Source organism: Otolemur garnettii, unplaced genomic scaffold (genome assembly GCF_000181295.1).
Source record: "Otolemur garnettii isolate 467f Iridium unplaced genomic scaffold, OtoGar3 scaffold00019, whole genome shotgun sequence".
In the NCBI taxonomy this organism is placed as follows: Eukaryota; Metazoa; Chordata; class Mammalia; order Primates; family Galagidae; genus Otolemur; species Otolemur garnettii.
In genome coordinates, this window is record NW_003852414.1 from 11,461,500 (window position 1) to 11,484,548 (window position 23,049).

A 23,049-nucleotide genomic window follows, 5' to 3' on the forward strand; every position below is an offset into this window, starting at 1 on the left:
TCTGAGCCTTCTGGACATGAGGAAGGACAGTTGTGAGGCCACTGTGTTGTCCTGGGAGCAGCGGCTGAGTGATAGGTATGATTCTTAAACCACACAGATATTCCTTAGCAAGCAGAGGGTTGGATTAATTTCAACAATAATAAGCATTACATGAAGGTCAGTGAGTGTAAGATGACCTAATAAGACCGTGAGCTCTTGCCAACAGCTTGAAATCAAAAGCACAGCAGAGTTCACTCCAACTTTTCCTTCTTGCTACACACAGAACATTTCTAATACTTTTATTTAAATAAATCAGATCAACTGGTAAACTTGGAAAGTGTAGAGAGCCAGTTTCTTGTTGGAACTCTCAAGTGCTGGATAGTTTAAAGGAATCTGTAAAGATCAGCCTCTCGACTTTTTAACTTCATCAGCATCCCCGGATGGAACATGAGGTCTACAATGTATATGTCGGGAGGGGAGAGGCCCCCAATCACCCCCTTCCGGTCGTGTACCAGGGTAACTTCGTTCCATGCTCTGCCATACTCCCCTCGAACTAGGGAGCAGCCGAGGCCAATTCTGTCAGCCAGAGCCTGCAGGAGAGACAAGAGATGGACCGGGGTAATGAGAGAGGTGTGTCGGGCAGGGGGAATCCTAGCTGAAAACACACCTGGGTTGGAAGGAATACACAACTCTTGTAAAGAAATGCTCAGATAGCAGGCTGCACGCCTGGACTGTGGTGACAGGAGCCAGTCAAATATGATAAGCTCCCTCTCCCTTGTTCCTCAAGATTCTGTGGACTCCAAATCTCTGTGGAGGTCCTACTGGGAAGTGACATTTTTGAGGCTGGCACACTATATTAGCCCAATATGGGGAAGGTAGTTGGAGAAGGTAATGTCAAACAGATTCCAAAAAACTGGAAGAAAATGGGAAATAGAGAATATATACAAGAGACAAAGATTTCAGAGGTGAGGAAGGATAAGAGATTTTATCATCAAGTATTTCAGGATTTCAGTGGTGGGCGAGTTCTGGGTAATGAGTCAGGTGACTCAGTTGCAGCACGAGAGTATTGAATTCAGTTTGCTTAATGAGCTTAAGGTGCCTGCTGTGGACTGAATGTCTGTGTCCCCTCAAAATGCATATGCTGAAGCCCTAATCCCCAAAGTGATGGCATTTGGTGGTAGGGCCTTTCGAAGGGGATTAGGTTTAGATGGGATGGCGAAGATGGAACCTGGTGATGGGATTTGTGCCTTTTTAAGAAGAGAAAGAGACCAGAGCCCTCTCTCTGTCTCTACCACGTGAGGACAGGGAAAGAAGCCAACTAAGACGAGGGCCCTCAGCAGACTCTGAATCTGCTGACACCTTGATCCTGAACTACTCAGCCTCCAGAACTGTGAAGAATAAGTGTTGATGTTTAAGTCACCCCATTTATGGTATTTTGTCACAGCAGCCCAAGTTGATTGATACAGTGCCTATGGGACACTCATACAATCAGATCCTCATATCTGGACACAGAGGTATGATGAAGGAGGACAGGACCTGTAAACCTCAGGCATTCAGGTTCTATCTAAGGCTGTGTGAAGGAAGACCTCACCCTGAGAAGTGCAGAGAGGGGAACAGAAGTGTATCTGGATCAGAACTTTGGGGAAGCCAAATACGTAAGAGAGGTTGGAAAAATAGAGGTGGAAGGGTCTCCTCTGCAGACCTCCAAAGATTGAGATGAAATGGTAAGAAAGGATAAAAGTAAAAAAGGAAGTATCCAAGAAAGAAAACGGTCAAAGACAAATTATTTGGTGTATTAAGCACAATGAGGAGACCACAGTGGTCCTTACTGAGAGGGTGGGAGCAAGGACCAGATGGCAGTGAGTTAGGAGAAACTTGGAGGTTTGCCAAGGAGTGACAAGGGTCTGAGATGACTCAGACTTTTGACCTGGAATGAGAATTATCTATGGGTATTAGTGGTGTGCCAGGTTTTTGGTTAAGATAGGCATGGGTTCAAATTCCAGCCCCACTTCTGGTTGACGTGGGTAAATAATTTTTCCAAGTATCAGTTTTCTTGTACTTAAAGACCGGGTAGTAATTTTAATCTTTGGCTCTTTTGAGACGCTCCACAATTATATTTACCAGGTGCCTGATACATAGCTCAAAATGATAAAAGTCATGGTAATAAGTACTGTGTTACATGAATGGTAGATATGAGAAAAGATCTATATTTTATCTTGATATAATGCAAACTTAGGCATGTTCGGATTTTAAAGGAAAAACAAATAATAGCGAGAAAGAGAGAGAAGACAGATGAGAAGGAAGAACTGCTGAAGCAAGGATTCAAAGGACCAGGAAAGGCTGCCACTTGGATTGTAAATAGAATTAGCTTGGAACTGGATGACGAGACATGTGGATGCAGTGAGGTTTAGAGGTATTTGGGAGATGGTAGGAATTGTATACATGCAGTCCACAGTCTGGAAAACATCTTCTCAGATCCTATTTATATGCCAGACATTGAATGTGATGGAACAAAAGATTGCCCCTCTTTCTGGGGTCCCATCTCAAGAAATAATGCCATCATACCCAGTTGCCCCACCCAGAGTGCCGAAATTATTTTGTTCTTCATGAGTGATCTCTCACATCACACCTAGACAGTCACAAACGCCTTTGGTTCCATCTCCTCGGTCTCCCTCCCTATAAATCTCACATAACCATGTGACATGGCCTTCGCTGTGGTCACCCAGGCTTCCTGCTCAGGCATCTTCTGGCTGCTTTTCCTGTCTCTAGTCTTGCCCCTGCCCAAATCCATTTTCCACTCTGTTACCCAATGGTCTTTCAAAATCATGCACCACTTTCCCCTTGACAACTTCCAGTAGCTACTGTTACATTTTAGGATCAGTGCAAACTCATGTGCTTTATGATCTGGCGTCAGCCCTCCTCCTCTCTTCTTCATCCAAACTATTCTACCCTCCCCCGAGGGACCACTGACTTGCAGACCTGTTATTTTGCATAAGATATTTGCAAAATTCTTGTTCTCCTTCATTCCCCGATGAAATCTTCTGTGGCCTCTCATACTTGGGCTATGTGTCATTTCCTTCTCTGAAACCTTCCTTGACATCACCTTGAAAGCTGCAAGTCTGGCTAAGGTACCAGACTTGAGTGCAGAGACTGTGACTTTAGTATCTCTACACTCTCAGTCAAAGCCCTGGCCAATAATAAGTGTATGATAAATGTTGAATAAATACACTTCAAGTAGTCTGGTGAATATACAGAACATGCAAACATGTGTGTGTGTGTGTGTATAGACACACACAGTACAACCTCTGTAAGTTGACCACCTAAGGGACTATAACAAACTGGTCACCATGTTGAGGTGACAACACAAGGAACTAGTTCTACGGTACTGATACATACATGTGGTGCATGTGGGTCTATGAAAATTAGGTCAACTTAAGGAAGTGATCAAAATAGGGAGGTGGTCAACTATGGAGGTTCTACTGTGTACGTATGTGTACATATATGTATATGCATATTTACATATACATTATGTCCAATATAATTAGATCTGAATGGTAGAATTAATATTATCCCATTAAATGTTAGCAACTGGCTCATTTCAATATATAAAGACAGAGGGCAAATGAAGCAAAATATCTCAAATACCTTGAAAAGCAAAGCTCGATGGTAGAAGGTTCCTTTTTGGATACTTCCAATGGGTATAACGTTGGATTTAAGTTGAAATTTTAGTTCACTTATGTGAAGTTCCCAGCTGAAATCAGGCATTTTATCTTTTGAAATCTTACCACCCATTTTTTCTGCCACATACCTGTGTCAATTACATCAAGATCAACATCAAGTTAATATCGTGGATGATTTGAATAGAATTACATTACACACAGATGTGTAAAAACTACATTCCCTGCAATTTTTATTGTTTTACTTTTAAAAGTACACTTTGCAATAAGTATATGAACATGTTTACTGTATTCAAACCATCACATACAAACTGAAATTCTAGCAATTTCATTCAACACAAAGAAAATAAATGAATGAATATCTATAACAAGGTTCAAATAAATATCACACTACATATGACTGCAGTTTGAACCTTTTATCTTACTCTTCAAGAGCATTTAAAAATGTTTTATCTGAAATCCAAAGCATTGCATTTTTTTTTTTTTTTTGAGACAGAGCATCAAGCTGTCCCTCTGGGTAGAGTGCTGTGGCATCACAGCTCATAGCAACCTCCAACTCCTGGGCTCAAGTGAGTCTCCTGCCTCAGCCTCCCAAGTAGCTGGGACCACAGGCGCCCACCATAACACCCGGCTATTTTTTTTTTTTTTTTGGTTGCAGCCATCATTGTTGTTTGGTGGGCCCAGGCTGGATTCGAACCCGCCACCTTAGGTGTATGTGGCTGGCGCCTTAGCCACTTGAGCCACAGGCACCAAGCCCAAAGCATTGCTTTAATACATGGTTATTCTGTCAAGGAATTCAAACTTAAAGACAAGACAAACACACAGAAAATTTTCCTACTACTTTCCCAAACATTTCCAAGTTTAAAAAATTTATTATTTTTCTTTTAAAATTTATCTCTTTTCAATTTAGAGAAAGAGGAGAAGGGAAAAATAGGCAAAAAGGACAATAAGGTGGCAGGTTACTGGGTGAGGCAGGATGAATGTGGCACCGTTTGCTTGTGGGTTTCTCCTCATATTAGGCTGTCACCAAAGACATCGATAAGCACGTGTGCAAAATCCTTGGTCACCCAAGGCCACCACACTCTTGGAGTAAAGGGAGTACTGTACGTTTTAAAGAAATACTTTCCTTTTGTATGTGAAACCAAGTGAATGGTTTTTAAAAAGAGAGAGAGAGGGAAAGAGAGAGACAGAGTTGGGGCAGAAGCTGCAGAACTGCCTACAGTTCCACCCAGCCAGGGCTGCTCCAATGAATGCCAAGGAACCCAAGCCGCGGGGACGCATCTCTACATCTCTCTCTAGCTTGGTGGGTCTTGGGTTAAAAAAGACACTTATTTGGGATGGATACAGTGTTTCTGATAGGAACGAAGGATGAGGCGAGAGCTGCAGCAGAGTTCTGCTTAAGCCATCACTTCTCAAGGGCATCGGGAAAACTTCAGTAGCCAAAAGTGTTCTCTTCCAGCTCTAGCTGACAAGAAGTCAATGATCTGGCAGCTGTGTTACTTGCAGTTGTCACGTCCAGGTTTGATGACTGCAACTCACAGCTATTTGGAGCAGATACAAGCTCCCATGGAGACTGCAGCTGTTGAGCAAGCCAGCAGCTTACCTACCGGGGAGTCTGGAAGCCTATCCTCCACCCTCAGTGAGTCCTGATCCCTCACAGCCACTGACTTAAATTCCCAGGCTTCCTGTAGTGGAATTTAGATTAAACACTCCAATGAAGAGGATAGATTAGCCCTGAGCCTGCTCCAGCAGACATCACTTAGAATGTTCACACCCCATCTTAGAGCAGCAGAAAACACTGAGTATCAGATAGGCCACAGAGACGTAGAGTTTGGCTATTTGTATTAGAAAATAACTTGTGAGTTTATAAATGGTGCACAGTAGGGTTCCTGTAAACTGAGTACACCTATGGTTTCATGGCAAACTTTTGATTCATTCATAACATTTTTTTTTCCTTTTGTAGTTTTTGGCCAGGACCAGTTTTGAACCCACCATCTCCAGTGTATGGGGCTGGTGCCCTACTCCTTGAGCCACAGGAACCACCCCATTCATAACTTCTTTAGGATCACACCAAAAAACACTTTTAATAGTTTAGCAGAAAAACCTAACAGGCTTTTTTTTTTCTCTAAGCAGTTTCCAGCTTCTAGCTCTGATTTGGGGTAGAAATATGACCTAAAATAGAAATTGAGGATTTTTTTCAATTCACTTTTTTTCTACTTCGGAGACAGAGCATAATTTTATTATGGTATATGTGTCTGAAAATTGGCTGAAATATGTATACCAATAAATTTTTTTCAGAAATTAAAAACGTATACATGGTCAACTTACTTTGCAAGAATCTCAATTTGTTCCTTAATATTGGTTATAGGCAGTATTGATTTGTTCACCTCATGTATGTACATTAAGAAATTAGGGTCAAAGGGAGGGTACCACTCTTTCTCAGGGCTTCCATCGCTGACCAATTTTGGTGCCGCTAGAATCTCTTCCTCCTCTTTCAGTTTTTCCTCTTCTTTTTTTCCTCTGCCTTTCCTTTGAGAGTTAACAACAGCAATTAAAACCACATCGTCAGCTAAACACATGAACGAACATCAACTATGGTCTGTGTTGTTTTAAAGAGCATCAGAAACATCAGGTACAGTTGCTATGAATTTGAACTCTGTGGATTCACTGATGTACACATTTTAAAAAAATATAGTTGGCCTTCTGTATTCACTGGTTCTGCATCTACAACAAATGTAGATGGAAAATATAATATTCTAGGGTTGTAGAATCCATGGAGGTGGAACCCACAGATAGAGAGGGCCCATTTTTCTATATATAGGTTCTGCAGGGATGACTGCGGTATTTAAGTATGTAGGATTTTGGTATCTGTGTGGCTTCCTGGGACCAATCCCTCACAGATATGAAGCAATGACTATATTTTATACATCAACATACATAGTTTTCAAATTTTCAATGACAACAGTTGAGTTTTAAGTCTATATTATGCAGAATAAACTAATGAGAACACTATATAACTGATATTATTTTATGAAAATCATATATTGGACTTCTGCACAGTTGCCTAGCAAGGTGTCTGGCACAAAGTAGGCATAAGATAAATACTTTAAAAATTGGAAAAAATGAGGTTGCCTCCTCAAAGAGGCTAAGCCAGTCTTATCTCTCACTTCAGTTAAGATCCTCTTCAAGTAGTGGTTCTTAACCTTCCTAATGCCACGGCCCTTTAATACAGTTCCTATGGGTCACAACCCACAGGTTAAGAACCGCTGTTTCAAGAATAATTTGGATTGGCCAGGCACAGTGGCTCATGCCTATAATCCTAGCACTCTGGGAAGCTGAAGCAGGTGGATTATTTTAGCTCAGGAGTTCAAGACTAGCCTGAGCAATAGCAAGTCCCTGTCTCTACTAAAAAATAGAAAAACGGAAGCAAGAGGATCACTTGAGCCCAAGAACTTGAGATTGCTGTGAACTATAATGCCACAGCACTCTAGTCAGGGCACCAGAGGGAGACTCTGTCTCAGGAAAAAAAAAAAAAAAGGAGAAGACTTTCAACTACTGATTTTAAGAAAAATTATCTAAAATGTGAAAATAAAGCAATAAAAAGAACCAAAATTAAAATGGCTCATAATTTCCATGTCAAATAGGAGCAAAGATTCATCTGAGGTTTATCTAGGGAAACATATTTAGTTCTGTACTTGGTGAAAATGGAATTTACCTAGTAGATAGTAAGAATATTGTTTACTACTGGCTTAGTGCCCATAGTACAGTGATTATGGCACCAACCACATGCACTGAGGCTGGTGGGTTCCAACCCAGCCTGGGCCGGCTAAACAACTATGACAACCGCAACAACAACAACAAAAAATAGCCAGGCATTGTGGCAGGCACCTGTCATCCCAGCTACTTGGGAGGCTAAGGCAAGAGAAAGGCTTAAGCCCAAGAGTTTGAGGTTGCTGTGAGCTGTGATGCCACAGAACTCTACTGAGGGCAACATAGTAAGACTCTGTCTCAAAAAATGGGGGGAGGGAGCAGTGCCTGTGGCCAAGGAGTAGTGCGCTGGCCCCGGCCCCATACACTGGAGGTGGTGGGTTCAAACCCAGCCCCAGCCAAAAACTGCAACAACAACAACAAAAAGAATATTGTTTACTACTAACTAAAAATTCTGGATTTAGAGAATTACTAGCTAACATGTATATTTTTGTCTAATAGAAATGCAAATAATTTCTGTCCAGTGGAAAAGATATTCTCAAAGGTTACAGTTTGTTGTTCTGTAAGATGTTAACCATTTTGGTATGTAACTTAAGATTCTTTGTATCACATTCCTTAAAGTTGAATATAAATATAAATATCTTGCACCTCAAATGTTCTTTGAACCAGTATTAACATCTTACTGGTTTTTTTCATAGATTAATGAGTAGAACAAAAACACTGACACGGGTTCTCATTCCAAGTACTGTGGAATAAGCACACTTCGCCTTGTCTCTCCCATTGAATACAGTCGCAAAAGCTGCGCAGGAGGCATGCAAATGCTATTTGAGGACCCCGGAAAGTAGCAGCAAGATCAGAGAATAAAATGTGAATTACTGCTGAGCTAATGGTAAGCTTATCCTTTTATTTTTTTCCCACTAAACCTAGCCCAATAACTGGAAGTGAGCATCGGCAAAGACAGATCTTAGAAGCAAGAAAGGAGAAGAAAGCTCTTGCTTTTGTTTCTGCTTTTTCCATTTTTTAAAAATTTAATTTTAATACTTTAAATTTGGTTTTGAGACAGACTCTCACTGTGTTACCCTAGGTAGAGTGCTGTACTGTCATCATAGCTCACGGCAACCTCATACTCCTGGGCTCAAGTGATCGTCTTGTCTCAGCCTCCCAAGTAGCTGGGACTACAAGTGTGCACCACCTTGCATGCCTAGTTTTTCCATTTTTTTGTAGAGACGAGGTCTTGCTCTTGTTCAGGCTGGTCTCAAACGTCTGTGCACAGGTAATCCACCTGCCTTGGCCTCCCAGAGGGCTAGGATTACAGGTGTGAGCCACCTTCCTCCTCCCATGGCGTGCTTTTTCCTTATTCTTTTCCATTCTTGTGTACCCTAGCTCCTAAAGAATCCTCTGATTCTTTAGGTGGCAATGGAATCCCAACAGAACCTGAAACGCCGTATAGCCATCCAGTCCTTCTGCTCTTTGGCAATAGATATGAGTGTAGTCACAGCAAGAGTGCAGCAAGCAGGGTCAATAAACTTTCCTGGTTGGAGCACCTTAAGGGAAGCGCCAAGGAACCAGAAAAGACAAAAGAGATGGTAAGGAAATGCCTTACTCAGGAAAGCAATCCTGTAAAATTGTTTATAAATTCTTAGGTTTATCATGAGCTGTACATGCCAAATGGTAGGAACACAGACTTTAAGAACCAAACCCAAGTCCCATGGTACACACTGGTTGTCCTACATGTAGGACTGATTTAAAAGCCCTGTAAAGACTTTGAAAAGTGGACTGACATGGAATGATAATCCACAGAAGGCTGCCTAAAATTTGAAGCCGAAACTCAACTGGATCAATTACCTGCTAAAACATACATACAAAAGGAATATCTGTGAAATGTAAATAAGACTACAGATGAAGAACCAGGAAAATCTTAACTCCTGGGAAAAGGCAATCAAAAGACACAAAAGCTAAATGACATAGATGTTTTTTCACAAAAACTTTTAAACTTTTAAAACTTTTAAAAATAAAACATAAGGCTAAACACTCTTGAAATAAATAGAGAGTTCAGTCTTAGACAACAAGAAAATATAAAAATATTATTTTGGAACGAAAAAATACAGTGACAAATTTTAAAAGGGCATAATTATATGAATGGGTTTAATAGACGAATGGAGATAACAGAGAAAAAACTAGTGCAGTTTAAGGCAGAATGATAAAAAATTATTTGAGAAATGTGGAGAACAAAAGGTTGAAAAAACTTGACAGACTTTCAGGGACCTTTTGTTGTCACAAAAGTCTCAGAAGAGGAAAAGGGGCACAGTATGGAAAAGATATATTGAATAAATAAGGGCTGGTATGGCATCCTCAATTTGATCAAAAACAAATTCACATAGCCGAGAAATTTTATGAATGCCCATACGGCAAACCCAAAGAAATCCACTCCTAGACACATCAAAATGAAACTACTGAGAATTAAAAACAAATCAGATGACATGGCTGTCAACACAGAAAATCCCAAGGAATCTGCCCAAAAAAATTCCAGGACTCACAAATGAGTTCATCGAAGTCTCAGGATGTAAGATCAACACACAACGGGGCACCTGTAGCTCTGGGTAGGGCCCCAGCCGTGTACACTGAGGCTGGCGGGTTTAAACCTGGCTTGGGCCAGCTAAACAACAATGACAACTGCAACAACAACAAACAAAAAAAGACTGAATAGTAAAAAACCCAACAGCCCAATGCAGAAAATGGGCAAAAGATTTGAACAGACATTTCACCAAAGAGGATAGAAGGACGGCAAATAAGCACACAAGTAAATGCTCAACATCGTTAGCTATTAGGGAAATGCCAAGTAAAACCATGATGAGATACCACTATTTACATATCAAATGGCTAAAAAGCCCCAACAATACCAAATGCTGACAAGTATGTGGAACACTTGGAACTCTTAGACATTGCTGGTGAGAAGGCAGAATGCTATGGCCACACTAAAAGAGTCTGGTAGTGTCTTATAAAGTTAAACAACCAGTTATGACGTGACCCAGAAATCCCACTCCCAGGTATTTGCTGTGGAGAAATTAAAGCTTACATTTATGCAAAAACCTATATATGAATAATTATAGTAGCTCTATTCACAATCACCAGAAACTGGAAACAACTCATATGCCCTTCAACAAGCCTATCCATATAATGAAATACCACTCGAGAATAAAAAGAAATAAAATAATGATACAAAAACAATTAGAAGAATCTCAAAGGCATTATGCTGAGTGGAAAAAGTCATCATGTACGATCCCACTCACATCGCATTCCCCAAAAGACCAAACCATAGTACCAGAGAGCAGGTCGGGGGGAGCAGGGCTTAGGGTTCTCGGGTGACAGAACTGTTTCATATCCTGATTGTAAGGACAGGCACACACATCTCCACTTCTGTTAAAACTCATAGAATTATATACAAAAGTCCATTTTATGGTTAATTTAAAAATTAGAACAGACCTTGCCATGTTTCCATTTTATATGTGTATGAGGGTTACAATTTTACTTTTACACAAATTATATTTTAACCACTGTAGATGGACAGTTGCTCTTACTTAGTGGAGCTCACCTGGGGCACTGCTGCTGGGACCCAGTGAGCAACCTCCACTTCCTGCTCTCCACAAGTGGCCACAGACTTGAACATTTTCAGTACCAAAGGTCACAATCATTACTGTGTTGAAATCATCTCTGGGCTGATAGATAATGCATATCTGTCTTTTGTCCCTCAGTACAGATTACTTTCTTGACTTTTCACCACCAGCTGGGAGCCAGTACTGGCAATCCTCTGGGAGGAAGTGGGGAGGACTTCCTGAGCCCCCTGTTAGAGCAGCTTCATGAAGAATTTGCAGAAACTTAAAAGGGAAGGTGCAAGGGCCAGGGGAGTCAGTCTTCTCACTTCTTGGCTGGGCAGCGGCTCAGCCTGTCCCTTTCCACATTTTTTAGCTTTTGCTGTTTTTTCTGAATAATTACCAAGGCTCAAGTATCTAATAAATGACCTTTCTGTCTTTGAAATAGACAAGTTCTTGGCTTACCCACAGTCACACAGGAACAGATCAAGAGGCAGCAACCTATGGCCAAACATGACCTTGAACAGTGGTTCTAAGAATGAATGGAGTCTGTAAGTTCCCAGGAGTTCAGGCTGTCTGGAGGACGCTGGTATGGGCTAGGGGGCTGCTCCATGATCCCAGCTGCAATCACAGACCTCCTCCCCTGCCAAGCCCAGCTCTTCAGCATGCCATCTCCAGAACAGGCCAGGGTGGGACATAACATGGGGGGGACTTTTGTCCCTTTACAAGGGATAATACTGCTTCTGGTTCCAGACTCACAGGCAGTACCCCTGCTGGTTCAGCCAGCACATTCTGACCGGCCTTAGCTCTACATTTCAGTTTTTCCAGCAGAATTTTGTCACTTAACTACTGACATGCAAATAAACACTCAAGTTTGTGATTAGAAAGAATTGTTGCTTTACCTAATATCTACCCCACTCTCTCCTTACGTACGATGCTCTCAGTGACATCTGTCTCCTTTTTGAGGGCAGATTTCCTTACACACCTTGTTTATTGTGATAGGAGCTGATGATATCAGAGCAGCTGCTATTGCAGCCCCTTGTTACCTCGCTGAGAACAAGGAACTCAAAACAACAAATCTGTCACAGGGTCAAGAAAGTGAGGTTAGGCCAGGGCAGGCAGGCGAACCCCCTAAGTTATGCACTCACAAGCATTGAGCATCTGTTCCTCCAACAGATTATTAGGGGAGGGAGTTATTCATCTGTAAGTAGTACTTGAAGCACAGGGTGGGAGGGACAGATCAACTGAAGTCCACATGAGTTTTCTTTTTAACTTATTTTGAGGAAAAAATAGAAAACGAATGCTATCAACTGCTATTTGAAAATTACAAACTCTATTAACTATAACCAGTACTACAAGTTTTCTGTTTCCTAATTAAATATTGTATTTGCCGCAGCTAAGAATGGAGTTCAATCATGTATTAGTAAATACACCAATCCTACGTTACAATAAAATCTCTAAAACAAAACTTAATATTTCCCAGATAGATTATCTTAACCCTCTTTTTTTTTTTAAAGGATATATTGGACATCTTCACATACATAGTTTTTAGTAAATTAGAAACCAACACTAGGAACATTGATTAAAACTGCCAGAAGCACAGACAGGTTTGCCTGTTTTCTGAAACTGGAACACCCAATTCCGTGGCCACCTACAAAACAGAAGCGGGAGTATTTCTTGCTGAGTGTGCTGCCTGAAGTCAAAAGAAAAAAATCATTTAGCATGTGGGAGCTAATATCTGGTATGCCTTCAGGGGAGGGCGATCTTCTTGAGTGATTAAAAACAGATAATTTAATGAAACTCCTGAATTGTTGTTTCCTGCTGCTATAAATAGAAGCATTTCTTTTGGACTTTTTCCCTAGGAAGGCTGCCAGGTTGTATCAATAAGGGCTTCAATAATTAAATGAATTTCATTTCTAAATGCAGATGGAAACAGACATTTGGAAATTAGAAAATTAACTCCTGTAAAATTAATCTGCGGAGAGAGTATCAGTTTATGATTAAAGAAAGTAGAACTCTTGCCCTTCCTACAGAAGCTTTAGCAGAACTACCTCAGAAAACAGGGATTTACTGTGGGATCCAAAACCCGGTGGATATTTTCCTACACTCATGGGTGGATGAACAGGAGGAACAGGTGAATATACAGAATATTTGGCTGGCTCTAAATTGTGTATGGACACTTTCAAACCACGCACTCCTTTCTAATACCCTCAGGTTTTTAGATATATAAATTATAGGACGAGGCTGGTAAAAAAAAATAAAAGTCATTAACTCAGCCCACTTGGGGTTTCAGTTTAAGCGGGAAGATTGTGGTATGTGGGGAATTATCACAGTGCCAGTCGGCATAGGATAGATTCCACATGAGAGGCAAAGATGAGAAAGTCAAGGAATTCAGTGCTAAAAGGAATCTGTTCCATTGGATGTCCAACTCTAACCAATCTGTTCCAAAAGCATAGGAAAGAAGAGGGCATGGTTGCAAGTGGAGAGAGGATTTGTTCTGCGTTATGTGTGTGTGTGTGTGTTTGTGCGTGTGTGTGTGTGTGTGTATGTTTTATTTTGTTTCTTGTCTGTCTCTCCAGTAGGATATGACTTCTGTGAGGGCAAAGGATTTTGTTTATCGCTCTTTCTCCAACCCTGGGACAATTCCAGGCACATAGCAGTGCCTAGAAAATATTTGTTAAATGAATTAATATATTCAAGAAAGGAAAGGGACAATATTATTAAAAGGTGACTATCAGACTATACCTGTTTCTGAAAGGCTTTTCTCATTAGTCAAGGCTCTGGGGAAGACACAAAAACAGTTAAAGGGTAAAAGGGGAGTTTGCTGGAAATTATTTTAAAAACAAAAATTTGGGGGAAACCATTATCACCAGGACCGAGATTATCTGAGTAGCAGAAATATGAAGGTATATGTTATAAATGTAAAAAGAGGCCAGAGATGACGGCCTGGAAGCAAGGTGGGAAATACGGAGGGCCATGGGTAGAGTTTGGGCTTCATCTGGAAGATGATAGAGAACCATTGTTTGGGGCACAGTAATATGACTGGACTGTCATCTGAAAAAGGCAACTCTAGGGGAGCACGGAGGCTGGCTCTGTGGAGGACGACTCAGAGGGCAGGGGCTCCAGAGCAACAGGGCGGCTGCTGTGATTGGCATGCAACACGCAGGCCTGGACTAGGGAAGTAAAAGAAAACAGGAAGGGAAGGAATAGATTTAAGAGGGAGGTGAGGAAGGCACAGTGGTTAAGACTAAGAAAGTCATTTGGTATAGAGGACAAAGGGGAAGAAGGACTTTTAGGCAGTTCCCAAGCTTGGACAATGGTATGGGGATATGGTTAACATGAGTCAACACAGGGAATAGAGGACGATGGGGGCTGGGAATTGGGAGAACAGGGATTTTAGGTCAGGCTTGAGGTGCCTCCAGAGGGACAGTGCAGAGAACTCCACAGGCCCCTGGATACACAGATCCAGACTTAGGGCAGAGCTCTGTGCTGGCAAATGAAGCTGAGCAGTAGCTAAAACTTGGGAGAGTAAGAAAAGGTGCAGAGGGAGAGTCTAGAGAATCTGAGATTTAAGGTACCACAAAGGATGAGGCAGTAACAGGGCCAGAAAAGAAGGGCTGTATGCATAGATCAACCCGACATGGATCAAATGAGATAAAGATGTGAGTGCCCAGAGAAGTTACAGAAAAAAAAAAAAAATAGCAATGTCATTTATCACAGTAAAGCAAACCAAGGCTGTCTAAAGATCAGCATTTTGATAGTTACAAATCAACTGGGGGTTGAATTTCAACCCCAAAACACTACCGAAAAGATGTAAGCTTAAGAACCAGGGTGAGCTTTAAGAAAAAGAAGGTAATGAAAACAAAAACAAAAGCCACCTAAGAACAGCAGAAGAACCAAAAGTTAAAGCTGACAGGCTGACTGATCTGTGTGAGCTTTGATGGAAGAACTGAGCACACAATGGGGCCGGTGCTCACTCAGCAGGCAAGGGGCCTGTGCCCCTTCAGTGAGGGGGCAGAGGGCTGAGTCTCCCGCCAAGGCCACAGCTGGGTAGACTAAAGGGAGACACCTGGCTTAGCACCCTTAGCACAGTGGCTACGGTGCCAGCCACATACACCAAAAGTGGTAGTTTCGAACCCAGCCTGGGCCAACTAAACAACTGCAACAAAAATATAGCCAGGTGTTGTGGCGCTGCCTGGAGTCCCAGCTCCTTGGGAGGCTGAGGCAAGAGAATTGCTTTAGCCCAAGAATTAGAGGTTGCTGTGAGCTGTGACACCACAGCACTCCACCCACAGTGCCATAGTGAGACTCTGTCTCAAAAAAAAAAAAGGGAGACACCTGCCTCGAAGGTAGCCAATATTTTGTGAAAATAAGATCGCCTCTCATGAAAATGCACAAAGAGACACAGAGATTGGACTTGTTATTGGGCCTTTGACACACTGGCTCCACACTAGAAAACATTTTTTTCTTAGGGCCATGGTGATTTATTAGGTCAAGACAGGTCAAAGAGATGTGTGAGTTGTATATGTTTCACGAGCCCCAGGGCTCACAACTCACATGGCAGTTTATGTGTTACACCAAAAGCCTAATTCAAAATAGGTGCCAAATCTGGCCCCATCTCAAATCAAAGTCCGTGCATGCTACAGTTATGGGTGATGAAATAACAAAAAGAAAGCAAGGACAATAATGAAGCAATTATAAACAAGAAACCATGCAAATGGAGAGACAGAGAGAGGAAGAGGGACAGAAATCCGTGCAGGAGTAGCCGCTGTCCCTACCGCTGTTCTCTTGAGGACACACTCTTGCATTAGGTTCTGGGGATTCCTTCATATTCTTGCAAGGTCTGAGTGGGGTTTGCCTCCTTGCAACCATTTATTACAACAACATTAGTGAGAAGGGCCATGAAGCATACTGTTTCTTATTTCCATTTTGCCGGTGAGGAAACTCAGGCGAGGAGAAGATAACCTATTTGCTCAAGACACAGTTTGTGAGTGTGCGACTTGTCCAAAATAACCTTTTCCTATAAGAGTTTGGATTTCTGTTCTTTTGAATAAACGTGAATGCCTATGTATGTCAACCAAAAGCTGTGCTAAAAATAGGGCACAGAAAGAAGTTATTCGTGCAAGAAAGAACAGGGTCTTGGTGTCAGTCTCAAGCAAGTTTCAGGCAAGTAGGAGAGATTCTCAGAGAGGACAAAGGGCAGCACAGGGAAGCGGAGAGCAGGGAAGGGAGGGAGGCGTGCATGCGGCCTGGAATAAAGGGAGCAGATTAGGAGCGGTAATCAGAATATTAGGCAAAGGGAGAGGCTCTGACAACAGAAAATAAAGTCAGAGGAGAAAATTAAAGAGATCAGAGGAGAGGAGAAGACCCCCCACCTACATCTGAGGAGGCCTCGGAGCAAGTCTGTGTTCTATGTAGCCTCCAATACCACAGTGGCCTTCGAGGGCTTACGTCCATCATAATTAAAGCATCATGGAGTGAGGCAGGAAGGCCAAATGGTTTTACTTAAGAATCTAGGCAAGTTCTCACAAGAGAAGAAATATATGCAAACATGTAGGAGAAAGTACTTTAAAATATGCCAGGCCTAAAAAGCTCAAAAGCACAGTACGATTGCACCACCCAAGTAAGAGCTTTTCCTTGTTCCCGTGTCTACCTCTTTCTTGTTCCTTATACCAGAAGGGTCAGAGACTTGGTGAGCAAAGCAGGAGGGGAGAGGAAGCAAAGGCAGAGAAGAAGAGCTGGACAACATGCCGGGTGGGAGCTCCACCAACAAAAGGCAGGAAAGGTGATTACTACTGGGGTGGGGTTTTCAAATGACTGACTAAAGACTGTTGATTTGTTGTTGGTTTGGGGTCTTTTTGTTGTTTTTTTTGTTTTTTGAGACAGGATTACACTCTGTCACCCAGGCTAGAGTACAATGGCAGCATCAGAGCTCACAGTAACCTCAACATCTGGGCTCAAGCTAATCTCCTGCCTCAGCCTCCCAAGTAACTGGGACTATAGTTGTGTGGTACCTACCACACCCGGCTGCGTTTTATATTTTTTACAGAGACATGCTTTCACTCTGGCTCAGGCTGGTCTCAAAACTGGTGGCATCAAGTGATCTTCCTGCCTCAGTCTCCCAGGGTGCTGGGATTACAGGTGGGAGCCAGCTCTGCTGGCCTCCTGTTGTTATGAATTAAAGTGACTGTAGGACTTTATGGTTCCCAAAAGTAATCAGAGTGTCCTGCGTTCTCATCCTGAGGCAGGGAAAGAATTTTGCTCTGAGAAAATTTAAAAGAGATTGTGAGAAACAAAAACAACTTTTAAAGTATATCTTATGAGTTGTACCTAGTTCAACATAACTGATTTTAGAAGAAAAACTCTACTTAAGAGCCACCCCTCCCTCTTACCACCCTTGCTGAGTAATCAGGAAAGCAATGACATGTGTCCTACCTGGCTCCTTTTTCTTTAGTGCCACTTTTGCTAAGAGCAGTATTCCGTCCCGACGTAGGTTCTGATTTGTCTTCTGTGGGAGATCCAAATCCAGTCCTAAAATGAGAACTAATATTTTTTTTTGTCATTCGAATAAAAACCATAACCAGGTTCAATCATACAAAAAATGATAAGTATGTTACATTTGCAAGGCATTTTATAAGTTTATAAGGCACTGTCACTTCATCCTACAATTTGATTCTTTTTGCTGTTATGAAGTGGGAGATCAGGTGTCGTTTCCTCTGTAGCTGTGGAAACAAATCTGCTAACAAGCACCAGTCATGTCTCAAATCACTGTAGGGCCACAGCATGCAGAATGCAAAACCAGGTTTCCTGGCCCCCTTTGCCGAGATCTTTTCCACAGCAATTTAAAAAGCAAGGATGCAATTGTATTACCATCAGAAGAAGAAAAATCAAGTTGCCAAAATCTACAATCTAAAACATTTTTCACTACCACATTGAGGGGAGAGTTGTTTGAAAACAGAGAAAACATCATTTCCTTACATGGTCTTGTCTTTACTTGCTCTTCTCAAGGAAGATGAAGAAGAAATACTTCTCCCATAACCAATGTCTGATGATTTATCTTCCGTAGAGGCAGGTGGAGAACTAAAATTTTACATATTTGAAATTACATATGAATTAAAATAATGTATTTGTGGCGATCGGCTTTATTCTACAAAACAGATTTTTCCCCCTAAAAGTCATATTGGGAGCTGACTTGTAACAGTGACATATTATTTTAAAGCATAAAAGAGAAGTTATCAGACAAAAAAAAAAAAACACATTATAAAGCTTTTCATAAGCTACAACAGAAAATATTTGTATAAAATGCATCACATGAGCACTATGTAGATAGTAGGTGTATACGGATATTAGCATTTTAAAGAAGAATGTGGGTGCTTTGGGTTTCAGTGCTACCATTTACTTCTTATTTAAAAGAAAGATATTGGGCAGTAGATAACGCGCCAGCACACAGTTCTGGAGACTAGTGAACGTCATTCATCTCGGATTGCCCCAATTTATACATTTTTTAATCAGTCCTTGAGTAAGAGGCCCTGACTGCAAAGATATATTTGGAACTGACTGGAAATACGAGTCAAGTTAAAAGAAGAGCAAGCACATTGATTTGTGGTGAGGATTATTCTGTGTCAGGATCTAGGTTTATGGGATGGTGTTTATTTTCATGGTGGTGTTAGATACAGGAGACTAGAATCTGGAAATCTTTATATATTTACTTGCTCATGGGCAAACAGAAAAAAAAACATTGTTCTTCCCTGTATCCCACCCTCCCCTCAAGGACTCACACATCGGATTTACTGTTGATTAAGAGCACAGCCCGTAAGTCACTTGGTTCTTGTAAGCAGAGCTCCTTCAAAGGCAAAAGTTTGGTGCCAGGATTTATCTATAAAAGATATTTTTGTAAGTGAATACTGATAGATATGTTCTCAACTCTTTGATGTGTGCTATTTTACACACACACACGTTAATATACATATACGATATATAAAAAATTAGAAATAGGAACCTGAAACTCGTGGATGGTCTTGCCTTGGGGCAGGGTATATCCAATTCCCCATAATCTTTACTGCTTTACACTTTGCTGTTTCACCCCATAATTGTCATCTTGTCCCCTGAAAGTATTTGAGTTTGCAAATCCATCTATCAATATATACCTAAGGAGGCCGGGCGCAGTGGCTCATGCCTGTAATCCTAGCAGTCTGGGAGGCGGAGGCAGATGGATCCCTTGAGCAAAGGAGTTTGAGACCAGCCTGAGTGAGAGTAAGACCCTGTCTCTCAAAAATAGCCCAGTGCAGGGGCAGGCACCTGTAATTCCAGCTACCTGGGAGGCTGAGGCAAGAGCATCGCTTGAGCTCAAGAGTTTGAGGTTGTTGTGATGCCATAGCATTCTACTGAGGGCAACAAAGTGAGACTCTGTCTCAAAAAAAAAAAAACCTAAGGGAGAATTTACTGTCTATAAAAGCAACTAAGTGCGGAAACAGATTATTAACTGTGTTGTGAGGATTTCTAAAAACAGGATAGATAAAGCCCCGTGCAGGCAATTTTACCAGCCTGATAGCAGACTGGACACCTTTCTAGATATTTTTCCTATCATAATTAGATCCTTTTCTCATCCAAGATACTTTTTCATGATCCTTTTAAATTAAAGCAAAGGGATCCTTTAAAAAATAAGACAGATTCTATCATTCTTCTGCCTGGGACCCTGCCACAGTTTCTCATCCCATTCAAAGCAAGATCTGCATCCTTCCAATGGTCACCAAGAGCCAGCTGACCTGGCCTCTCTTTGACTCTCTGATCTCCGGTTGTTTTCTCAGCTCCAGCTGCATTGGCTTCTTGCTGTTTCTTACGCTTGCCAAGCATATTTGGACCTTCAGGCTTTTGCACTGGTTGTTTCCTTTGCCTAGAGAGGTCTTCCCTCAGATATCCCCACGGCTAAGTCCCTTACCTCCTGCAAGACCACCCGCCCCCATCTTCCCAGCACTACGGATCTCTTCCCTCCCCTGCGGTTCTTCTCGTTTCCACCATGGGACCCATTTATTCATTTATCATGTTTATTTTACTGCCTGCTCCTCCCACTAGTACCTGGGAGCAGAGACCTTCATCTCTTTTGTTTACTGGCATTTTCAAAGCCTCCAATATCAGAAATTTAACATTTACCAAATGAACGAATCAGAGCATTCTCTTTTATAGAGAATGTCATCTCATGAATTTTTTTTAATCTTATGACCAAATACATTTTGTCACAACTTTATTGGCTCTATCTTAATATTTTCCTGGTAAGTGTTCTGTGTTGGGTTTTTTGGGGGGGAGGGTGAGGGTGCTGTTTTCCTCAGTTTTCTTAAAGCCTCTTTGTGTTGATATTAGTATTGGTTCTTTTAAAACTAATCATCATTGAATGCCTTCTAGGAGCAATTTCCCAGAGATCTATGTGTGTTACAGGGTGCTACAGGGCTGTGGTCTTCGACCCACGGGTTCCAGAACTGTATAGGTCTGTGGCCTTGTTAGGAACCGGGCTGCACAGCAGGAGGTAAGTGAAGCTTCATCTGTGCTTACAGCCAGACTGTAACGCCCCATCACTCACATCATTGCCTGAGCTCTGCCTCCTATCAGATCAGCAGCAGCGTTAGATTCTCATAGAAGCACAAACCCTACTACAAACTTGCATGCAAGGGATCTAGGCTGTGGGCTCTTGTGAGAATCTAGAGCCTGATAATCTGAGATGAAACTGGGATGGTGATGCTAGCACGGGGCGGGGGGGGGGGGCAGATGCAAATACAGGTTGTGATTGGCAGAGAGGTTTGTCTGCACAGAGACCATAATAAATCAATTGCTTATAGAATCATATCAAAAACAACCCCCATACACACTGGTCTGTGGAAAAATTGTCTTCCATGAAACTAGTCCCTGGTGCCAAAAAAATTGAGGACCACTGCTTATGGGGTATGGTGGCAGCAGGAGCAGTGGGCAGGGGAAGAAGAAGAAAGAGCCAGAGGAAAGTTCTAGGCTTGCTCTTTTTCGTTATTCAAGATCTCTCTAATTCTCTACTGCCATGATTAGGTGCTCCCGCCAAGTACAGCTCTGCTATGTGACTCTTCTATGACCTTGTCCTCACTGCTCTTTGGAACGACATTGGTCCATGAGGGCTCCTGCCTTCAGCCGTACCCTCCCGGCCTGAGCTTCTGCACCTATCTGACAATGCACAGAGCTGTCTATACACTTCTGAGTGCTCCTATAACTTGAGGAAGCATGTATTTTTGATGGTGCTTTCTGAGATCTGCCATCTATAGCACTCTTATTTCTGTGATTTTCTTCCCTTCTGAACACCTTCAACCTGATCTAAGAGACTTTGGAAAACTCCAACTCTTTTTTTTTTTTTTGAGACAGGGCCTCCCTCTGTTCTCCAGGATGGAGTGCAGTGGTGTCAGCATAGCTCAAACTCCTGGACTCAAGTAATACTCCTGCCTCAGTCTCCCTAGTACCTGAGATTACAGGCATGTGCCACCATGCTCTTCTAATGTTTAATGTTTTTTTTTTTTTAAGAGATGGAATCTTGCTATGTTGCCTAGGCTGGTCTCGAACTCCTGGGCTCAAGTGATCCTCCTGTTTCAGTGTAAGTGCTGGGATTATAGGTGTGTGCCACAATGCGTGGCTCCTTAAAATTTTTTGATGTCTGTAGATCAAATCTGCTTCCTAGTTTTGCCTAAAATGGGATTTGTGGGGTTTAAATATTTTCCCCATTATCCTTACTGTTTTTGGTTTCCAAAAGAAGTAGAAAATGCTGACTTAACCAACCATGGCAATAAGTCCTCTCAATTTTTTATTTTTTAAATTGAGACAGAGTCTCACTTTGTTGTCCTTGGTAGAGCACTTTGGCATCATAGTTCACAGCAACCTCCAACTCTTGGGCTCAAGCAATTCTTTTGCCTCATCCTCCCAAGTAGCTGGGACTACAGGCACCTGCCATAATGCCTGGCTATTTTTTTTAGTGGTCCTGGGCTGGGTTTGAACCCATCAGTCCCAATGCATGTGGCTGGCACCCTTAACCACTGAGCTACAGGCACCCTTCCAGTCCTCTCAATTTTAATTTTTAGTTTCCCACTTCTCTCAGAATTCTCACTAAATTACATGATACATTGTTTTAAAATTGTGATTATAAATGTAGTTAAGTAAAACAATATTCTTCAGGCTCGGCGCCCATAGCTCAGTGGTTAGGGCGCTGACCACATGCACCAGGGCTGGTGGGTTTGAACCCACCAGGGCCTGCTAAACAACAATGACAACAATAAAAACAAAAAAGCCCGGTATTGTGGCAGGTGCCTATAGTGCCAGCTATTTGGGAGGCTGAGGCAAGAGAATCACCTAAGTCTAAGAGTTTGAGGTTGCTGTGGGCTGTGATGCCACAGCACTCTACTGCAGGTGACATAGTGGGACGCTGTCTCCAAAGAAAAAAAGACAAAAAAAACAATATTCTTCTTTGTTACATTTTTAAATCCAGTGTTAAAATTTGTTTAATTACAACCATATTGTAATTAATAAAATAAAAAACTTAGACTTGTATACTTATCATTTATACTAAGCTATAGATGTAATAGAACCTCAAAATTAAAAACGTTCCTTCTCAGGCAGTGCTGGTACTCAGTGGGTAGGGTGCCAGCCACATACACCAAGGCCGGCGGGTTCGAATCCTGCCTGGGCCAGCTAAAATCAACAATGACAACTGCAACAAAAAATAGCTGGGCATTGTGGCGGACACCTGTAGTCTCAGTTACTTGAGAGGCTGAGGCAAGAGAATGGCTTAAAACCGAGAGTTTGAGGTTGCTGTGAGCTGTGACACCACAGTACTCTACTAAGGGTGACATAGTGAGACTCTGCCTCAAAAAAATAAAAATGTTCCTTCTTTTATGTCTTCTTTTTCAAAAAATTGAGACAGGGTCTCACAGAGTTGTCCAGGCTGGAGTGCAGTGGCTTTCACAGGCACCATCATAGCATGCACTACAGTTTAGAACTCCCGGGCTCAAGCAATCCTCCTGCGTCAGTCTCCCACATAGCTAACACTATAGGAGCAGGCCACCACACCTGGCTTTTCTTCTACATCTGAAACT

General features: G+C 41.9%; 1 protein-coding gene across 3 annotated transcripts in view; it reads right to left on the reverse strand.

Annotated features, from left to right (window-relative positions):
* Positions 1–276: 276 nt before the first annotated feature.
* Positions 277–23,049, reverse strand: part of ARMC3 (armadillo repeat containing 3) — an 82,334-nt gene continuing 59,561 nt past the window's right edge. Inside the window, exons 13-19 of one of the 3 annotated variants that reach the window (XM_003786759.2) lie at positions 18,733–18,830; positions 17,933–18,034; positions 17,395–17,485; positions 10,990–10,994; positions 5,985–6,185; positions 3,625–3,787; positions 277–569 (exon numbers count right to left, since the gene is read on the reverse strand). In XM_003786759.2, coding sequence (XP_003786807.1) covers positions 363–569; positions 3,625–3,787; positions 5,985–6,185; positions 10,990–10,994; positions 17,395–17,485; positions 17,933–18,034; positions 18,733–18,830 — 867 coding nt within the window. In that variant the 3' untranslated portion in view covers positions 277–362. Of the gene's footprint in view, positions 570–3,624; positions 3,788–5,984; positions 6,186–10,989; positions 10,995–17,389; positions 17,516–17,932; positions 18,035–18,732; positions 18,831–23,049 lie in introns of all 3 variants that reach the window. The other 2 variants (XM_003786757.3, XM_003786758.3) reach the window with 2 other exon arrangements.